This window comes from Nilaparvata lugens, chromosome X, assembly GCF_014356525.2.
Source record: "Nilaparvata lugens isolate BPH chromosome X, ASM1435652v1, whole genome shotgun sequence".
Classification (NCBI taxonomy): domain Eukaryota; kingdom Metazoa; phylum Arthropoda; class Insecta; order Hemiptera; family Delphacidae; genus Nilaparvata; species Nilaparvata lugens.
Genome location: NC_052518.1, coordinates 49220267 through 49237590, shown reverse-complemented (window position 1 = coordinate 49237590; position 17324 = coordinate 49220267). Strand labels below are relative to the sequence as shown.

The following is a 17324-nucleotide window of genomic DNA, read 5'->3' as shown; positions in this document are numbered from 1 at the left end:
AATAATACTTCCCTTACATAAAAAAGGCGACACCAAGAATCCTAATAATTATAGAGCCATATCGTTCACAAATTCCGTTTATAAAGTATTTGTAGGAATACTATTAAAAAGATTGGAGGATTGGGTTAGAATGAGAAAAATTATCTCCGAGAATCAGGCGGGTTTCAGAGTAGGGTATTCTGCCGTAGATAACATTTTTGTCCTGCATAGTTTGATAAAATATTTCACTACTGTACAGCGTAAAAAAATATACTGTTTTTTCATTGACTTCCAAGCTGCTTATGACTTTATAGACAGAGAAGCACTGTTCTATAGACTTCTTGAGATAGGAATCTCCAGTAAATTCGTAGGAATGATTGAAGCTTTATATAGAAACGCGTCCTCCTCTGTATGGTGTGAAAATGGGTTAACAAGGAGTATTAGATTTGAGAGCGGATTAAAACAGGGCTGCCTACTCTCTCCAATTTTGTTCTCGATTTTCACGCATGATATTTGTGAATGTGTAGGTGGAGGATTGAGGGTGGGGAACTCTAAAATTAATTCCCTTCTCTATGCAGATGATTTAGTGATATTTTCCAATAATATTAGGGAGTTACAAAGTATGATAAATAGGCTGCAACAGTACTGTTTTCGATGGAACTTAGTATTAAACAAAGATAAATCTAAGATTATGGTTTTTAGGAAAGGAGGTAGATTAAGTCGAAATGAAAAATGGTACTATGGTGAGGATCCCATTCAAATTGTAAATGAGTATAAACATCTAGGGGTTACGTTCACTCCCACTTTGTCCCTCAGCAAACATTTTTCAAGTAAGCTAACATCAGCAAGATACGGTATTAATAGTTTATGGCGGAAGTTTATAGGCAGCGAAGATGTACCGTTATCCACTAAATGGCAAGTTTTTGAGACAGTGAGTAGAACAACTATCACGTATGCTGGTCAGGTGTGGGGGTATCAACGTAGGGAGGATGTAGAATGTTTCAATAGATTTTTCATGAAACGAATGTTCGGGTTACCGCAGAATACGCCCAACTATATTCTATATTTAGAAAGCGGGAGGGATATTATGTGGCTACAGACCCTAAAAATGCATTTCAAATACATATTAAAAGCACTTGCATTACCTGACCATAGATACCCTAAAATATTAACAAGCTTAGTGGTACAGAGTAATAGTGGCTGGTGTAGTGAATGGAAACAATTATTTAATCAATTTAATGAGGGATGGGTGGACCCTATAACTCAGCCAGATCGGTGGGGGATGAAGTGCGACAATATAATTGATAAAATTCGCCGTAATGTACTGGGAGCTTGGTGGGAGAAAGCTTCAAATTCTCAGTTTCATCAAATATATTATACGTTAAGAACCGATAACGCAGTTATGAAAGATTATTTAAACGACTCAAATAAAAGAAGGATGATTAACATAATTTTCAGAGCGAGAGGGTCATTATTGCCCTTGAATTTTAGAGTTGATAGGGGGGAAAACAGCTATATTTGTTCACTATGTAATAGTCAAGAAATTGAAGATATTTATCATTTTATAGGAAAATGTAAGGTGCTATCAGAGTACCGAGTAAAATGGTTTGGAAGCTCGGTGATAACGGATGAAATGGTTCAAGAGTATTTAAATGGTAAAAACTGGAAAAGTCTAGCGGGATAAATGTAACATTGAGATATAGAAAGCTCCTTGTGGATGAATTTAATTTCTAAAAATAGCTGTACTATAATAATACTTGTGGATAATAGAAAATAAATATGTCATTGTAAATATTGTTCCCGAACCGAAAACTGTACATATAGCTCTGGACATGTATGATTGAGTTCATCGGTTTATTATTGAAGATGATTATTTATTGTTCGAATGAGTTCAAATTATCATTGTATCACTTCATTTCATAAAGAATTATTTGTATGTTCGATCAATAAGTAAGAATAATTTACTTTGTATCAATGTGTAGTTCATCTCTAGGCCTATAATAATGATTCAGGTTTCTCAAATGAACTGAAAATGATAAGATTCCAAGCATAGACGGACTACTGTGCTATGAGTGACTGATATTTAGTGCTAACTTCCCAGTTGCCTTATAAAGTTTATTGAGTGCTATCGCATGACATTGTGTAGCCCGTTCACTCTGTAGCCTACTGTGAGAACTTTGACAAAAACTAGAAGATAAGGATGAGATATAGATTAAATAACTATCAACTCCGGCTGACGGCTTCGGCTATGCCTAAGAATTTTCGGATTATTATGAACTATGGTATTGATTGTTGACGAATGATATTGTATTTAATTTTATCTTATTTTGTATTGTTTTTTGAAGTGAAAAATAAATTCTTTATCTATCTATCTATCTATCTATCTATCTATCTATCTATCATCATATTTTTCAGCATTGATACATTTGAAATCAAGCAAATCGTCAGTCATCACTACTTAATAATTCTAGTAAAATCAATTAAAAATACTATAGTTTCCAAAGTAATAATAAATTCAACAACGCTAACTGCTAACTGCATTTAGTGATACTGAATTCAGTCCAAAAAAATTCAAGATTGGAAAAAAAAGATGCTGAATGACTTATCAGGAATGATAACATGACTGCGACCAACATTATCGTTGACATTATTTCTATAGTTATATTTACACGAGAAGGAAAGGATGAAGATGAGATGTGGTGATTGGAATGACAGGATAGAAAATTATTGAAAGATGAACAAATAAAGAAGAAATCATAGAAAGAACTCATATTTCATAGAAAGTGAATATGAGAACAATGAAGTCATAATGCAGAGTCTATAATGCAAAAACTGTGAATGTGTCATGAGGCCTTAAAGATGAAATCATATCGGAGTAGAGTCCTTCACAATAATAAAAACAGTAAAAATAGTATGTAATGAACAAAAAAATACGTGTAGAATCCTTCACACTGGATAAAAACAAAAACAGTAGAAATAGTTTGTTAGGGAAAAAATTACGGGTAAAGTCCTTCATGATTATAAATAAAACAAAATAAATAGTCTGTCGGAAAAGAAACAAAACAGTGTGAAATAATAAAGTCCTCCATGAAAAAGAAAAAAATATATATATCTCTGTTTATATTTGTAAAATACCATCAGGATAAAAGTAAACAGTAACGCAAACAGCCGTACTGCCGATAAAACGATAATCTTAGAGTCCATGTAGATAACTGGTAAGGCCTACCATACACGTTTCGATCGGTTTTAAGGCCCGGACTGTTCAGTCCCGGTCTTAGGGCCGATCAAAACGTGTATGGTGTTGCCTCAAGACGAAAAGTGGTCTCAAGGCCGGATTTCGGCCGCACTGAAATCCAGTGAGGCCTGGCATCAAGACGGATTAATTTTAATTGCTCTTGAGACGGAACTCCAAAGTTCTACAACCTGCTGCCCTTGGAGATAAGGCAGTGCAAGATACGATCAAGGTTTTTGAAAGATGTCAAGAGATTTGTAATGGAATGTGAGAATATAGATACTTTTTTTAGAATTCTCATGTAGACTTGTATATCATAATATTGTACAATATACTTCAAAGCTAAAATTGATAAATCATCGATACTGTTGTGTAATATGTGTCACTTAATATGCGACTATCGGCCTCAGTAACTACATTTTAGCGCTCTAGTTTTGTAATCAGTTTTATATCACTATTGAAGTGTGATAATGAACATCTTTAGAAAGAGAAGGCTGATGTGTGAGTGCATCAATTGAGAGAGAGTGGAGCTATGAAGACTGATGTTTGTGAGCCAGCATGGTTTTTCACTCTGTTCCCCATCTTATCCGATATTCTACCGAGTACGACTCCACTTGGAAGACAAAACCCCACATTGTCTTGAGGGACAAGAATTTATGAAGGTTAGCCTTGAATTTTCTGATTCCACTGTTAGTAGATAATAATTTCAAAAAGCTTGAAAGTCTATTATAAAATTTGCACCCTGCTTAGGCTTCCTCTCAAATAGCTCACTCCTATGAGGCTGAGTTACAAAGTTTTCTCTCCCGCTAGAGTTTTATGAATGCTTATCGGCTCTAATTCGGCAATTCGTTCTATTTTGGACAGAATGCACAATCAGCCTTAAAATGTAAATAGAGGGTACTGTTAGTAGTGATAGTGATCGGAATGCTTCTCTACATGGGTGGTTGTATCCGAGCCCCACCATATACCTTATACTCTTTGAATATTTTCCTTTAAAGTACCACCCCAAAGCTCTATACCGTACACAACATAACAACAAAACATAGCAAAGTACGCCTCTTTAATGGTGTTTTGTGGAACATACTTCACCAGATTTATGATAAGGAAGAGACTTTTACTCTTATTTTCCTGATCATGTTATCGACACGATTGTAAAGTCCATGTCAGCATTTTATCAAAATTTACCCCTAGCATATTAACAGAGTCAGTGTTTTCAATTTCATCATCACCAATATATAATTGGGGAAGTATAGGATCATTCATAAAGTGTTTAATTTGACTTTTCATAGAGTTTATTGATAGACAGACATTATTGAAATACTGGAACACAGCATCGGTTGAGATGTTCATGTCTATTTCAAGATTATTTACATATTTATCAGTAAATAAAAGAGTTGTGTCATCAGCGTAGAGTGTAGAATGGACATCATCTGATACAGCTGAATGTAAATCTTACTCAGTCCAACACTGGGGAGAATTCCCAATGCATCAACTGGTAGGGAGGTACTCAAAGTGAACATGTGGTGATGTAGGGAATTCGACCAGTGGGGAGGTATCAATCCCCCCCTGTTCAAGAGAACTGCCAGCGAGTGATTTATGGTAGACAAAGATGCAAAATAGATACAGTTTTACAATGATTTAGCTGAAAGCTATTTACATTGGTTGAGTACCAGTGATAATTCTGGCCTCTTATGCAAATTAGATTGACCATAAGAGTTTTGATCCTATTGGTGGAAGTCGGCATTGTTAGCTGCATCCATGGGGGCTGGTCACAACTGGTCCTTGTATACCTTGATGACTTCGTTGCCATGGGTGATCCAGTAGGGTAGTATGGGTGATCCCAGTAGTAGTATGGGTGATCCCAATGTTCCTTGTTGATGTGTGACTGAGTAAGGTCCCTTCCATTTTTGGGCGAAACCTGCATTGAATCTCCAGGGCTTGTCAGACAGCTGATGATTCCAGTGAGCTGGTAATGGGGCAGAGACTCAACATCAGAAGTTGCATTGGTTGAGATGTATCACTCCTGATGGTGCTTGGCTTGTTGTTGAGTGGCAGTTATGGTGTTGAGGTGTCGATTTATCTCAGCTTTGTACCATTCCCTGGTGGTGGAAGATAAATGGATCCATTCTCCTGGACAAGAGAGGCTGTGTCTGAGAAGTACCTTGCTGGTGCTGTACTTGGTGGCAGCATTCTGGCGATTACATAGCGTGAACAATATTGCAGGTAATTTTCCTTCCCACTCTTGGTGTTGGTCTTGTAGGCAAATGTGCAATCCCTCCTTCAATTCTGGTTACATCTTTCTGTCAGATTTGCTCGTGCATGATAGATGGGCGTGGTGAAGTGAATAGTTTCCACTCATGGCAGTGTTCCATCCAAGTTCTCCCTTGGAACTGGAAGCCGTTTTTGGAAAGTAAGATTTTTGGATAGCCCCATCTGGAGAAGATTTTCCAGCATGTGGCAAATAGTTTTGGCTTCACTGTTGGCCAAAGGGTAGGCTTCAATCCATCTTGAATATGGGATAGGGGCCCATTAAATCGAGGCAGACCATCTCCCATGGTCATGTTGGTCATCACCGTCATTGTTCTGGGTCCTGGGTTCGATTATAAGCTTTTATGCAACTACATACCATGCAATTGCGTGGTAAACATGTACTTCATGTTCTTTATAATCCCACAATATACTCCTGCAATCAGTACGCCTCCGTTCTTCTGTGCTCTATGGTCTACACAACATCTCTACCGCATCTATGTGGTCACGACCATTGGAATATTCAAATCTGCACCACTTCACTTCCTGGTTAATTGACAAAGGGGGCCCGGCCCCCGAAAATTCTTGTTTAAATGTAAGTTTTCAAGTGTTTTTAATCTATCAGTGTTGTGTGTATCCTGTTTATATATTTATATATATATATATATATATATATATATATATATAATATATATATATATATATATTATATATATATATACCGAAATCGCTCGCTATAATAGGATAAATCGATGGGAGAAATCTATGCTGATTATGAGCTTATAAAGCAACAAATTCTCTTCAATTTGATGTATTATTTCAAACTTTTACGCATTTCCCTACAACTGTTTCAACAGCTTTAGTGTTGAGTGTGAAAACTCCAGTTTTGCACCAATAGACCAATTGACAAAGGAATTTTGAGGGAATGTTTTGAACACAATTTTCGACTTTGCAGCTTTTTTGAGACAAGTTAGGAGGAGAACATATCAAAAGTCCGTCCCCATTCCTAACTCATGTGCTAAAAGGATGAGGGTGGTTTAAAAGTTGGATTTGATTTTTATCAAGCTTCATTGTGGAATCGTTAGTTATGTCGGTTCAACGCATTGTTCTCAAGACATGATCGTGGAAGAAAAAGCTGAAAAATGCAACTTTTAGACCACTCTAATCCCCTTAGCACATGAGTTGGGGATGGGGACTTTTGATATGTTCTCCTCTCAACTAGTCTCAACAAAGCTGCAAAGTCAAAAATTGTGCTTAAACCATTCACTCCGTATTCCTTTGTAAATTGGTCTATTGTTGCAAAACTGGAGTTTTCACACTCAACACTAAAGCTGCTGCACAAAAGTAGGGAAATGCGAAAAAGTGTGAAATAATATAACACATGAAAGAGAATTTGATGCTCTATAAGCTCATAATCAGCATAGATTTCTCCCATCGATTTTCAAAAAGTTATAAGAGCAAAAATAGAAAAAAATCAGAGGCAAACGTGTTTTTTCAAAAATGTCACACCTTTAAGAGCAGATATATCGAAAACTAGAGAAAATATAGAAACAGTTGTGGGATGAATATTGTTGGAAATTATGTAAGCTTGTATATAACAGTGATGTTCGTAAGATACATAGTTTTCGTGTTATATGCGAGAAACCAAAAAAATGGTACCTTTGAACCACCCCCACCCCCTTAGCACAATGGGTAGGGGTGGGGACTTTTGATATGTTTACCACCTTACTACCCTAAACAGAACTGCGGGGTGAAATTGTCTTCCAAACTTTTCCCTCTATACCCTTTCTTTGACTGGACGTAATAATATAAGTAATATTATTACTATAATCTTCATCCCAATGAGTTAGATAAAAATTCTATTTACACATTCAATCTGACCACATGGTTGAACAGTTCACTTGCAATGCTGTAGAGAGTTTTATTCCATATTTTTCAAGAGGAACCATCATTGAAAAAATCTCACCTAGTACCGAAAATTTTTCTTGTGCTTATCGTCCGTTATTCAATCTATCACACACGTAAATTCAGTTATTTAACTCACCTTAGCATTGCTATTGTAATAGTGTGATATTGAGAGGGTAGTATTGTAGTTGTTTTTGTGTATCTTATATTATTTTTCAGGTTTTTGAACTGAAATGAACTTTGATTCTAACTGTATGTTGAACCCTGCGTTTTTAGTGTGAGAATTGACTCTGCCTTTTTGAATTTGCTAACTTGTTGCTTAGTTGTCGAAATTAAAGCAATTTTCTTGCATTTTCAAATACAGTTTCAATTTCATGTCGAAAAAGCCACTGTATTTGAAAATTGTACGTGCATTGACCTTTTTGCAGCTTTGGCTTTTCCACTGGAAGTTATGATCAACGCTCGTGGAGGGGGAATAATTTTCAGTGAAAAGGCCACAATTCGAATTGAGACGTAACTGGGAAAACATGTAACGGTGTGCGAGCCTCGGTCCTCTGATTGGGCCCATTTCCCATTCAGAGGGACAAATTGTTATGTTTCAGTTATCAGTAATTTTTATCTAGTTGAATAGGGAACCAAATTTTATAGAGTTAGTAGGAGTAGAATCAGGAAATTATTTGTGCGTGTGAGTTCAAGTATAGTGAGTTTTATTAAAGCGTATGTGAGTGTTTCTGAAGAGTTCAAGTTTGAATATTGTTAAAAATGGTGAGTGCCGAACTTTTATTGTTTTCTTATTAAGCTCAAAATTTAATTTCATAGAATGACCGAGGCCCAAATTTAAATGCAGCAAGTTAGCAGGTTCCAAAAATGTATAGATTGAATTAATTGAATATACCTTCTTTTTATGAATCAGTTACTGAGTAACTCTGGAAAATTTGACATGATTTCTATTGATTCGTTTAGAGTTCAATAAACCTGAAGTTGAATTTTATTAGTATTTTTCAATGAAGTTCCTGGCTCGTAGTTGCTAGTTGCTAAAATAGGTGACAATTAGATAATGATGATAATCTGTGCATTTGAATGAACGAATCCACTAAAAGCTCCCAACCAATCAAGGATTCAAATAGAGATTTGATAGCATAATTTTGGTGAATATTATAGAAGAGAATAAACGACCCCCCCTCCGTTTACATTGGTGCGCAGCGCTGGTATAGTCTGCAAGAATGACTATCGAACCACATGTATTCTTATATATTTTATATTTAGGAAGATTAACCAAGTAGAGAGACAAAAATATCACGGGTTACAAAAATGATTTCAGGTGGGGTGTAGGGTTTAAAAATACCTCCACCGGTTACATAAATGGTGTCATATGTGTGGGGTTTGTCTGCAAAAACGACAAACATTCAAATGCCAGATTAATCAGTAGTTTTGAGGATTGATAAGAAGTATAGAGAAATCAGCCTGTTTCATTTTGAATATTTTCTTATCAACACGAGCAGGAACATAAAGTATAAAATTTTATTGTTATAATATGATTTTGGATTAGATTGTGAATGTGAAGTATTTTGAAGATGAAAAGTGTTAGCTTTATAGAATGAATACTGGAATCGGAAAATTCATTGATTAAAATTATTTTGTAGTTGAAAATGAAAAATCAGTATTGTGTTGAGTTTCGAAATATATGCTTGAATATTGCGGAGTGGAATTTGATTCCAAGATCTGGAACAATGGAATGGAAATTTGTAATATGAGTTTTCCGGTGACTGCAACAGCTGGCAAAATTGCACCAGACTGATAGAAAATGTAGAACGCATTGTTTAATAGAGAGGAATGAATTTTTGTTGAATTGAAAAACGTTGTAATGTAATTTTTTTTGTTCAAATGTGATTACCGTAGTTCGTCAAGAAAAATGTTATGTGGGATTTTTTTTTTTAATCATGTTTTGTGAGAGAGAGTCCAAGGAGGTATGAAGTTGATTTTATATTTAGTTGTATTTTGATAAAAATGTTATGTGCGAGAGATTGAGATGATTAGATTTGATATGGAAGAATGATGAAAGAATATGGTATTATTTCCGCCCGTTTGACTGAATACTCATTTTACGGCTGGATCGAGTAGGTTGTAATTTGAGATTTCGGTTTATTCTGGGCAGAAATTATTGGTAAATAAGGTAAAATGGATTAAGATGTGATTTTTTTTTACTCAGCGGGCCTGAGGTACTGAGGATAATACAGGCGGTATTATCGAGAGTTGACGACTATCTCAGCGGGGCTGAGAGGTTTTGGAATCGGGAATTCCAAGGTGCGATTGAATTCGGGAAATTCAATGAAAGAGATAACAAAGTTAGGTGAACTGGTGTTAGGAACATGGATCGGGCATCCTAGGTTAGCTGTTTAGAAGTTCTTGATTGTAGGCATTTTCGACTATGCTGGCTCTAAAGAGGGCGATAGGGAAATTGGCCAATCAATAAGAAGTAGTGGAAGTATTTTATTTCATGGTTTAGTTCTATTATTCGACTAAGCTAAGGCAGCAAGTAGATCTGACCTGAATAATTGAAAGATAGATAGCTGACTCTGAAGTGTATGTTGGAAAGAGAGAGAAACAGTGTAGATGGTGTAGATATCAACAAGTGTGTATAAGAGAGAGAATCTGTTTATTGTGTAATAAGAGTGATTAAGATCAACAAGTGTAATTGAGAATGAGAGAGAAAGTAAGGCCAGTTTCACACGGCAGAGACCTCGCTCCTGGAATATCATATTACGGAAGATCATATTTCATATTTTGCAGCTCTCCTGTACTTTCACATGGGGATCTTACGAATAAGCCGACAGATCTAACAACTATGCCGCCGTTTGTGAAAAGTATGACTCATCACTTTTTCTCAAAGTCTAACTTCCTTAAAAATATAGATAGAAGATTTCTGATTTCGGATTTGGATTCAGCGACCCCAAATTCTTTAAAGCGTAAGTCCCATTTTCAAAAATACCCGAAAACAAGGGAGTTATAGCTGTTTTTAATATAGCTTTCCATTATCATATGATTATATAGTACGTACTAAGATAATAATACTCCTGCCTCACAAAGGGACAGGCAAAGGTTTTAAGAAGTTTTTGAACACCTGAGAAGTTTATACATAAAAATTTTTAATTTTAAAAGTTCTAGTTTTACAAAAAAATATTGAACTATGAAAAGATGAATCCAAATATGAAATCATAAATCATCTCCACTCATCACCCAATAAAATATGAGGAAAAGGAATGTTGTACAGTAAAATTCACTGAATTTCAATTGTCATTCAACAATCCAATTTATCAGGTTCAAATCGTTGAATATCTCTTTAAATTCCAGCAATTATTGACTATTTCTTTTTACAATCAGAAAAATCTATTATGAACATACAGAATAAACATTGTGCTGATCTGAATCGATCTATGGTAATAATAGGAATTGAAAGAATAGAAAAAGTACTCCTTGGTCTGTATGATGAGAACAATGGAAATTAGATTAGAACAGTAAATCGTAATTATATTATTTTGTGAACGAGAGTAGAAATGAAACGAAAGAAGGAGAAGAAGAACATGATAAGGAATATAGAATAAACAGTAGTAGAGACAAACAGAAAATAGTTGAAAACGTAATAGATAATTGAATCAATAATGAGTTGGACGTTATGACAACAATATTGAAAGCTACTCTGAAAATGCAAGCTGGCAGGCTATTGTTTTGAATCCATAGACAGAGAGATAGAATAATTGTAATTTATTTCGAAATTAATTGATACGAGATAATGAAATGACTTGAGAAATTATTTGAAGTTTTAGGAAATATATTATGCGTTCAAATTTATTGTTGTCTTATGTGAAAAGTGAATATTTTGAGTTGAATTAATTTCAAAGGGCCCGGTAATTTCTATTTTGAGTTACAGTGTTAGTAAATTTTTCTGGGCCTGGCACACCCAACTCTCATGTAAGTTGTGAGTTTTGATGAAATGTTGAGTGATAACAGTTGAAAAGATTAGTTCCTGTTGGAAGAAACAGTGATTTGTCTTCTGGGATATCACGGCCTGTCTACAAGAGGCTACTGTGTGCAAGAGTGATCGGGCCATTCCATCTATGCCCCACTCCCGATGACATTATTGCTACTGCTGATGTGATGTCCACTGTTCCGGGAGGATGCTGACTTCCTGATGTCGCTGAGGCCAGCGAACAGCTGACTGGCTTCCGACTGCCAGAACTGACCTACAGCTGTATTGCAGTTTGCGCTGATGTCAACCACCTACCATGGGCTGAGATGTCTGGGTACTACCGTCGGGTGCATGGGTGCATCTCTTCGACCACCCCCATCCATATCGAAGGGCTGTTCCAGGTCCCAGCTCCAGGCTTGATGTCGACCAGATAATAGTGTTAAGTGTTAGTGTGAAAGCAAATTAAGAGTGAATGAAATTTTGGTGAAATCGTCTTTTTTAGGGGAAGGGTAATGTAATAGTGTGATATTGAGAGGGTAGTATTGTAGTTGTTTTTGTGTATCTTATATTATTTTTCAGGTTTTTGAACTGAAATGAACTTTGATTCTAACTGTATGTTGAACCCTGCGTTTTTAGTGTGAGAATTGACTCTGTCTTGTTTGAATTTGCTAACTTGTTGCTTAGTTGTCGAAATTAAAGCAATTTTCGTGCATTTTCAAATACAGTTTCAATTTCATGTCGAAAAAGCCACTGTATTTGAAAATTGTACGTGCATTGACCTTTTTGCAGCTTTGGCTTTTCCACTGGAAGTTATGATCAACGCTCGTGGAGGGGGAATAATTTTCAGTGAAAAGGCCACAGTTCGAATTGAGACGTAACTGGGAAAACATGTAACGGTGTGCGAGCCTCGGTCCTCTGATTGGGCCCATTTCCCATTCAGAGGGACAAATTGTTATGTTTCAGTTATCAGTAATTTTTATCTAGTTGAATAGGGAACCAAATTTTATAGAGTTAGTAGGAGTAGAATCAGGAAATTATTTGTGCGTGTGAGTTCAAGTATAGTGAGTTTTATTAAAGCGTATGTGAGTGTTTCTGAAGAGTTCAAGTTTGAATATTGTTAAAAATGGTGAGTGCCGAACTTTTATTGTTTTCTTATTAAGCTCAAAATTTAATTTCATAGAATGACCGAGGCCCAAATTTAAATGCAGCAAGTTAGCAGGTTCCAAAAATGTATAGATTGAATTAATTGAATATACCTTCTTTTTATGAATCAGTTACTGAGTAACTCTGGAAAATTTGACATGATTTCTATTGATTCGTTTAGAGTTCAATAAACCTGAAGTTGAATTTTATTAGTATTTTTCAATGAAGTTCCTGGCTCGTAGTTGCTAGTTGCTAAAATAGGTGACAATTAGATAATGATGATAATCTGTGCATTTGAATGAACGAATCCACTAAAAGCTCCCAACCAATCAAGGATTCAAATAGAGATTTGATAGCATAATTTTGGTGAATATTATAGAAGAGAATAAACGACCCCCCCTCCGTTTACATTGGTGCGCAGCGCTGGTATAGTCTGCAAGAATGACTATCGAACCACATGTATTCTTATATATTTTATATTTAGGAAGATTAACCAAGTAGAGAGACAAAAATATCACGGGTTACAAAAATGATTTCAGGTGGGGTGTAGGGTTTAAAAATACCTCCACCGGTTACACTATGAAAAAGTTTAGATATTATGTGGTTAATTTAATGTTTTTCCTGGTATTCAATGAAATATATTATTGAAACCTACCTCTGATAGGCGTCCTGAAAAGTTCTGTGTCTTTCTCATCATCGTCATCATCAAATAATGCAGATTTCTGTGGTATTAGTGAGAATCCTGAAGAATAAGATTCCGTTTTGCATTGCATGTAGCAGCAGAAGCAAATACCCATCGACATCATTCCTATCAATCCTGCAACAATTTCATTACGACATTCACGTCATCCATCCACGCATCATTTGAAAATAATACAACAATAACTGTTTTCTCCAAGATATAGATGTAGCTTACGATAATGGAATGAATCTAAATGAAAACTTTAAATATATTCATGCCTTATATTCAATTGACCTACTGATACATCGGGACAATATATAATACCTATTGTAACATAATCAATAATCTATTTCAATAACAAAATATCAACAATAGAGGATAGTAAAAATACAATACAGTATGATTACAAGAATGAACCTCGTTAACCCAAACCCCAATAACTCGGAAGTCCGGATAACCCGGATCGATTTTTAGAGAGATAACAATTACCTGAAAGTAAAATGAAGACCAGCCTTGGAAGTCCCAATACTGTTTCATCTTTAATCAGTCGGAAAACCAACGTTTGTTCCGGTTTTTCTTTCATTAAAGTTGCTAATTTCGTTGAAAGTAGATAACCAGACGCATGCACCTTCACAGTATGTTCACCTATACAATGGAAACAAAAACATATTATCAAATTACTATTGTAATTGTAATTACCTACATGTCCAATCAAGTCCCGTCTTACACTGATTTATATTGATTCAAAGTTGTCATCTCACAAAATGTCGAATTCTATCTACCGATAAACTGAAGCAACTACAATAAATGTTTCATGTACAATGGCTCAAGCCGATAGTAACATGATAAAATGAAATGCTTTATTGTGAATTGAAAATATTACTGAAACTTTGTTCGCAAATGGGTCACTAGGTCTAGGTGAAGCGAAATTTATATTTCAAGTACCTACTAAGCTATGCAGTCTTAATTGTCTATAGTGATATTTTTTCGAACCCCCCTGCAAGACTGCATTACAATGATTTATGATACTACATCTAATGAGATTGAAAATTATTATTATGAGAAAAATATAATAATTATAATGAGATTATTCATTATTCCATTCAGAGCTTTTATATCAATGAATTATGTTTCAAAATAGCGGCATAGGTACACAAAATATTAATTGAGCCTGGAAACTTGAATACTATATTGAGTCGAATTTGCAACTTGAAATATAATATTCAAAATAGAAAATATATTCTGCATGTAACTTCAAATTATTACTCTCATTTCCATAAGAATCGTCCAATATTTTTCGAAAAGAGAAACTGAAATTCAATGTAATCGTAGTCTTTGTTTCAAGTGTTGTTACAGACTCAGGAATACAAAGGAATCTAAGCATAAAATTCAGAATCCCCTAGCGGAAAACTATGTTTTTAGTATGAAGTACATTAAATTATTACAAAACTAAAACTAGTTAAGTTTAGTTTAGTACTAAACTAAATAATTGATGTGCTAATTCGTATGATTGGCGTGGCCTATACAATATCTATAGTCCGATAGATACTACTTTCAACATGAAGAGAGGTAACTGATTTCTCCTTTCACAGTTTGTAGCATGGACAGAGTAGTGGAGAGGAGTGAGCATGCTGTGCACAATTGGATGCTAACACAATAGTAGGGAGAATGCTGTTAGGTAGTGGCAGTGATTATGGAAGGAAAGAGCATCCAAGAGCATCAGGCATCTCTGTCTTCAAGAGAGAGAGAGATTGATTGAGTACTTTATTTATGTAGATTACAATATATACTGGCTTATACACTTATATAAAATAGCTTACAATACAGCAAAATTATAGATGAATTTACATAGTATTGACTAAGAAAATAATTATTGAACTGTATATGATACGAAAAGAGAAATTTGTAATAACTAAAGATAATATTGTTATGCATTTACATAAATTGGCGGAGCTTTGGACATATCGATGTCCATTCTTCGGAAAGAATATTCAAAATGTCCTTCCCACTAACTCTATACCAAAACGTTAATTTCATCAATTCAGCTAAGGATTTATTTAGAATGGAAAAATTGTAAAAGTTTTAATTAATATGATTATTCAAGAGAAAGTAAAACTTAATAAAGTAAAATAATAATATATAGGTAGATAAGATCAAATCATTGATTAATAAAATGGAGTAGGCTGAAAGTAGATCAGGGTGATCAACTTCTAGTAATATACAGCAGTATGCAGTGAATAATTAAAATAACATGAGTTTATATATTATATATATATATATATATAATATATATATATATATATATATATATATATTACATTTGAGTGTTTCACGGATGGATATATTATATGTAAAAGAATTAACCGGGTACATCCGTTTGTTTTGACTTACTTGAGTCTAAAGACTAAATTCTAAAGACTCAAGTAAGTCAAAACATTATATATATATATATATATATATATATATATATATACAGTGTGTCCCAGATAAGGTGTAAACCTCCTACCATAGATTCCGGAAACGTTGTGGTCGTGGTCTATGCAGATTTTCAACTGACCACGTATGCATATTATGAAAATTCACAGCACCACTTCTTGTGAATGAGCTTTCATCCGACCATAAAATTTCCGGAATACGTTCAGCAAAATCTTATTCTCGCTTCAAAATCAGCATTACTCAAGTCCTGTACTGGAGTGTCATGAAACGGCCTTAGTTTTTCTTTTCAGTACTCTATGTATTGTAGTCTTCGAAGCATCTAGTATTCCAGCCGCCCGCCGAATGCTGGAACGTGGATTTTCCTCAAAATATTGTACAACACGATCATTTGAAGCTTCAATCATTGGAACAGTTTTTTCGCGTCTATCAGCTACCCCAACACCTCTTCCATTCCTAGATCTTTGCATCAATCTTAGAAAGGTGATGTAAGAAGGATGTTGTCGATGAGGGAAGCGTCTTCTGTAAAATCTCTCCGCCTCTTTCGAGTCCTAGGCACATTCTGCATATATCAATAGCATGTCTGTATACTCAATTGTGGAGAATTTCATGTTGATAACGATAATAAACACGGACACTTGATAACTTATTGAACTTGAGTGAAAAAAGACTTATCATACTAATAAACTAGGATGAACTTTGTCACAGACTCAACACATGTTTAACCTGGGAATCACCAAGAAAGCTGTTTCTGAGGTGCTCTTCTTGAAAATATTCATTTTTTAACACTCTAGTTTTGGAATTTTCCTGGAAAATTTATACTCATTCAATATTTTACTTGTATCTCAATAACAATTATTGCAGATACGAACTTCTTACCAGTTCCATTGAATTTCTCAGCCAAATTTCCTATAGAAAAAGTATTTTTACACCCTCAATCACTCGACACAAAGCTATCAAATTGTAGACAATTATTCACACTCAAACAAGATAAGTCTCATTTTTAATTAAAAAATCGAATTTAAACTGGAATTCTGATTCGAGGATTTGAGCTAGACACCTGTATTTGGTATCATTCGAAAGATAATCAAGAAAGGAAGATTTGCGCTATAAAAATCATTTCGTACCATGGAAAAAAATCGAGAAAAATGTGTCTGAAGTTTTCAAAAAAACTTCAAAAATCACTCTTTTTCAACTTTGATCGCTAAAAAATACTACTCAATGATCGACTTTGACATGTTTTATACTTCAAATCAATGTGAAATTTTGTCCTCTTTTCAACGATGTCCTTAAAATTCACTTAAAACCAATGGTTCTTGAGATATTGACGATTTAATGACTGGAAGTACGCCTACTTGAAAAATATCGAAAAATCGATATATCTCGGAAACGAAGGTCGATAGGAGAAAATTTTACTGAACATTTTTTGTTGCAAATTGCATGTAGAATCCGGGGTTTACACCTTATCTGGGACACCCTGTATATATATATATATTATATATATATATATATAATATATATATATATATATAATATATATATATATATATATTTATTCTATAACAGGTTTATAGGTTTGTATTGGTGGAATGGGTGAGGGATGGTTGTCATGTGATCGTTCTAGGGCTGGACAGTTTCAGTCATTTGTTCCTAAAGATGTTTTTTTAAAGTCAGGATGAAGTTAAGTTCTAGTCGGGCAGCGATGGGTTCGGATCATTTGTTATCGCTCCGTAGAA

At 34.7% G+C, this 17324-nt stretch overlaps 1 protein-coding gene across 2 annotated transcripts in view; it reads right to left on the bottom strand.

Moving 5' to 3' along the window:
• The window catches only part of LOC111045750, a 106339-nt gene that overhangs the window by 31084 nt on the left and 57931 nt on the right, over window positions 1–17324 (bottom strand). For both annotated transcript variants that reach the window (XM_039441295.1, XM_039441296.1), the window contains 2 exons: window positions 13645–13800; window positions 13129–13290 (listed from right to left, as the gene is read on the bottom strand). In XM_039441295.1, the coding sequence (XP_039297229.1) occupies window positions 13129–13290; window positions 13645–13800 (318 nt within the window). The remainder of the gene's footprint in view (window positions 1–13128; window positions 13291–13644; window positions 13801–17324) is intronic.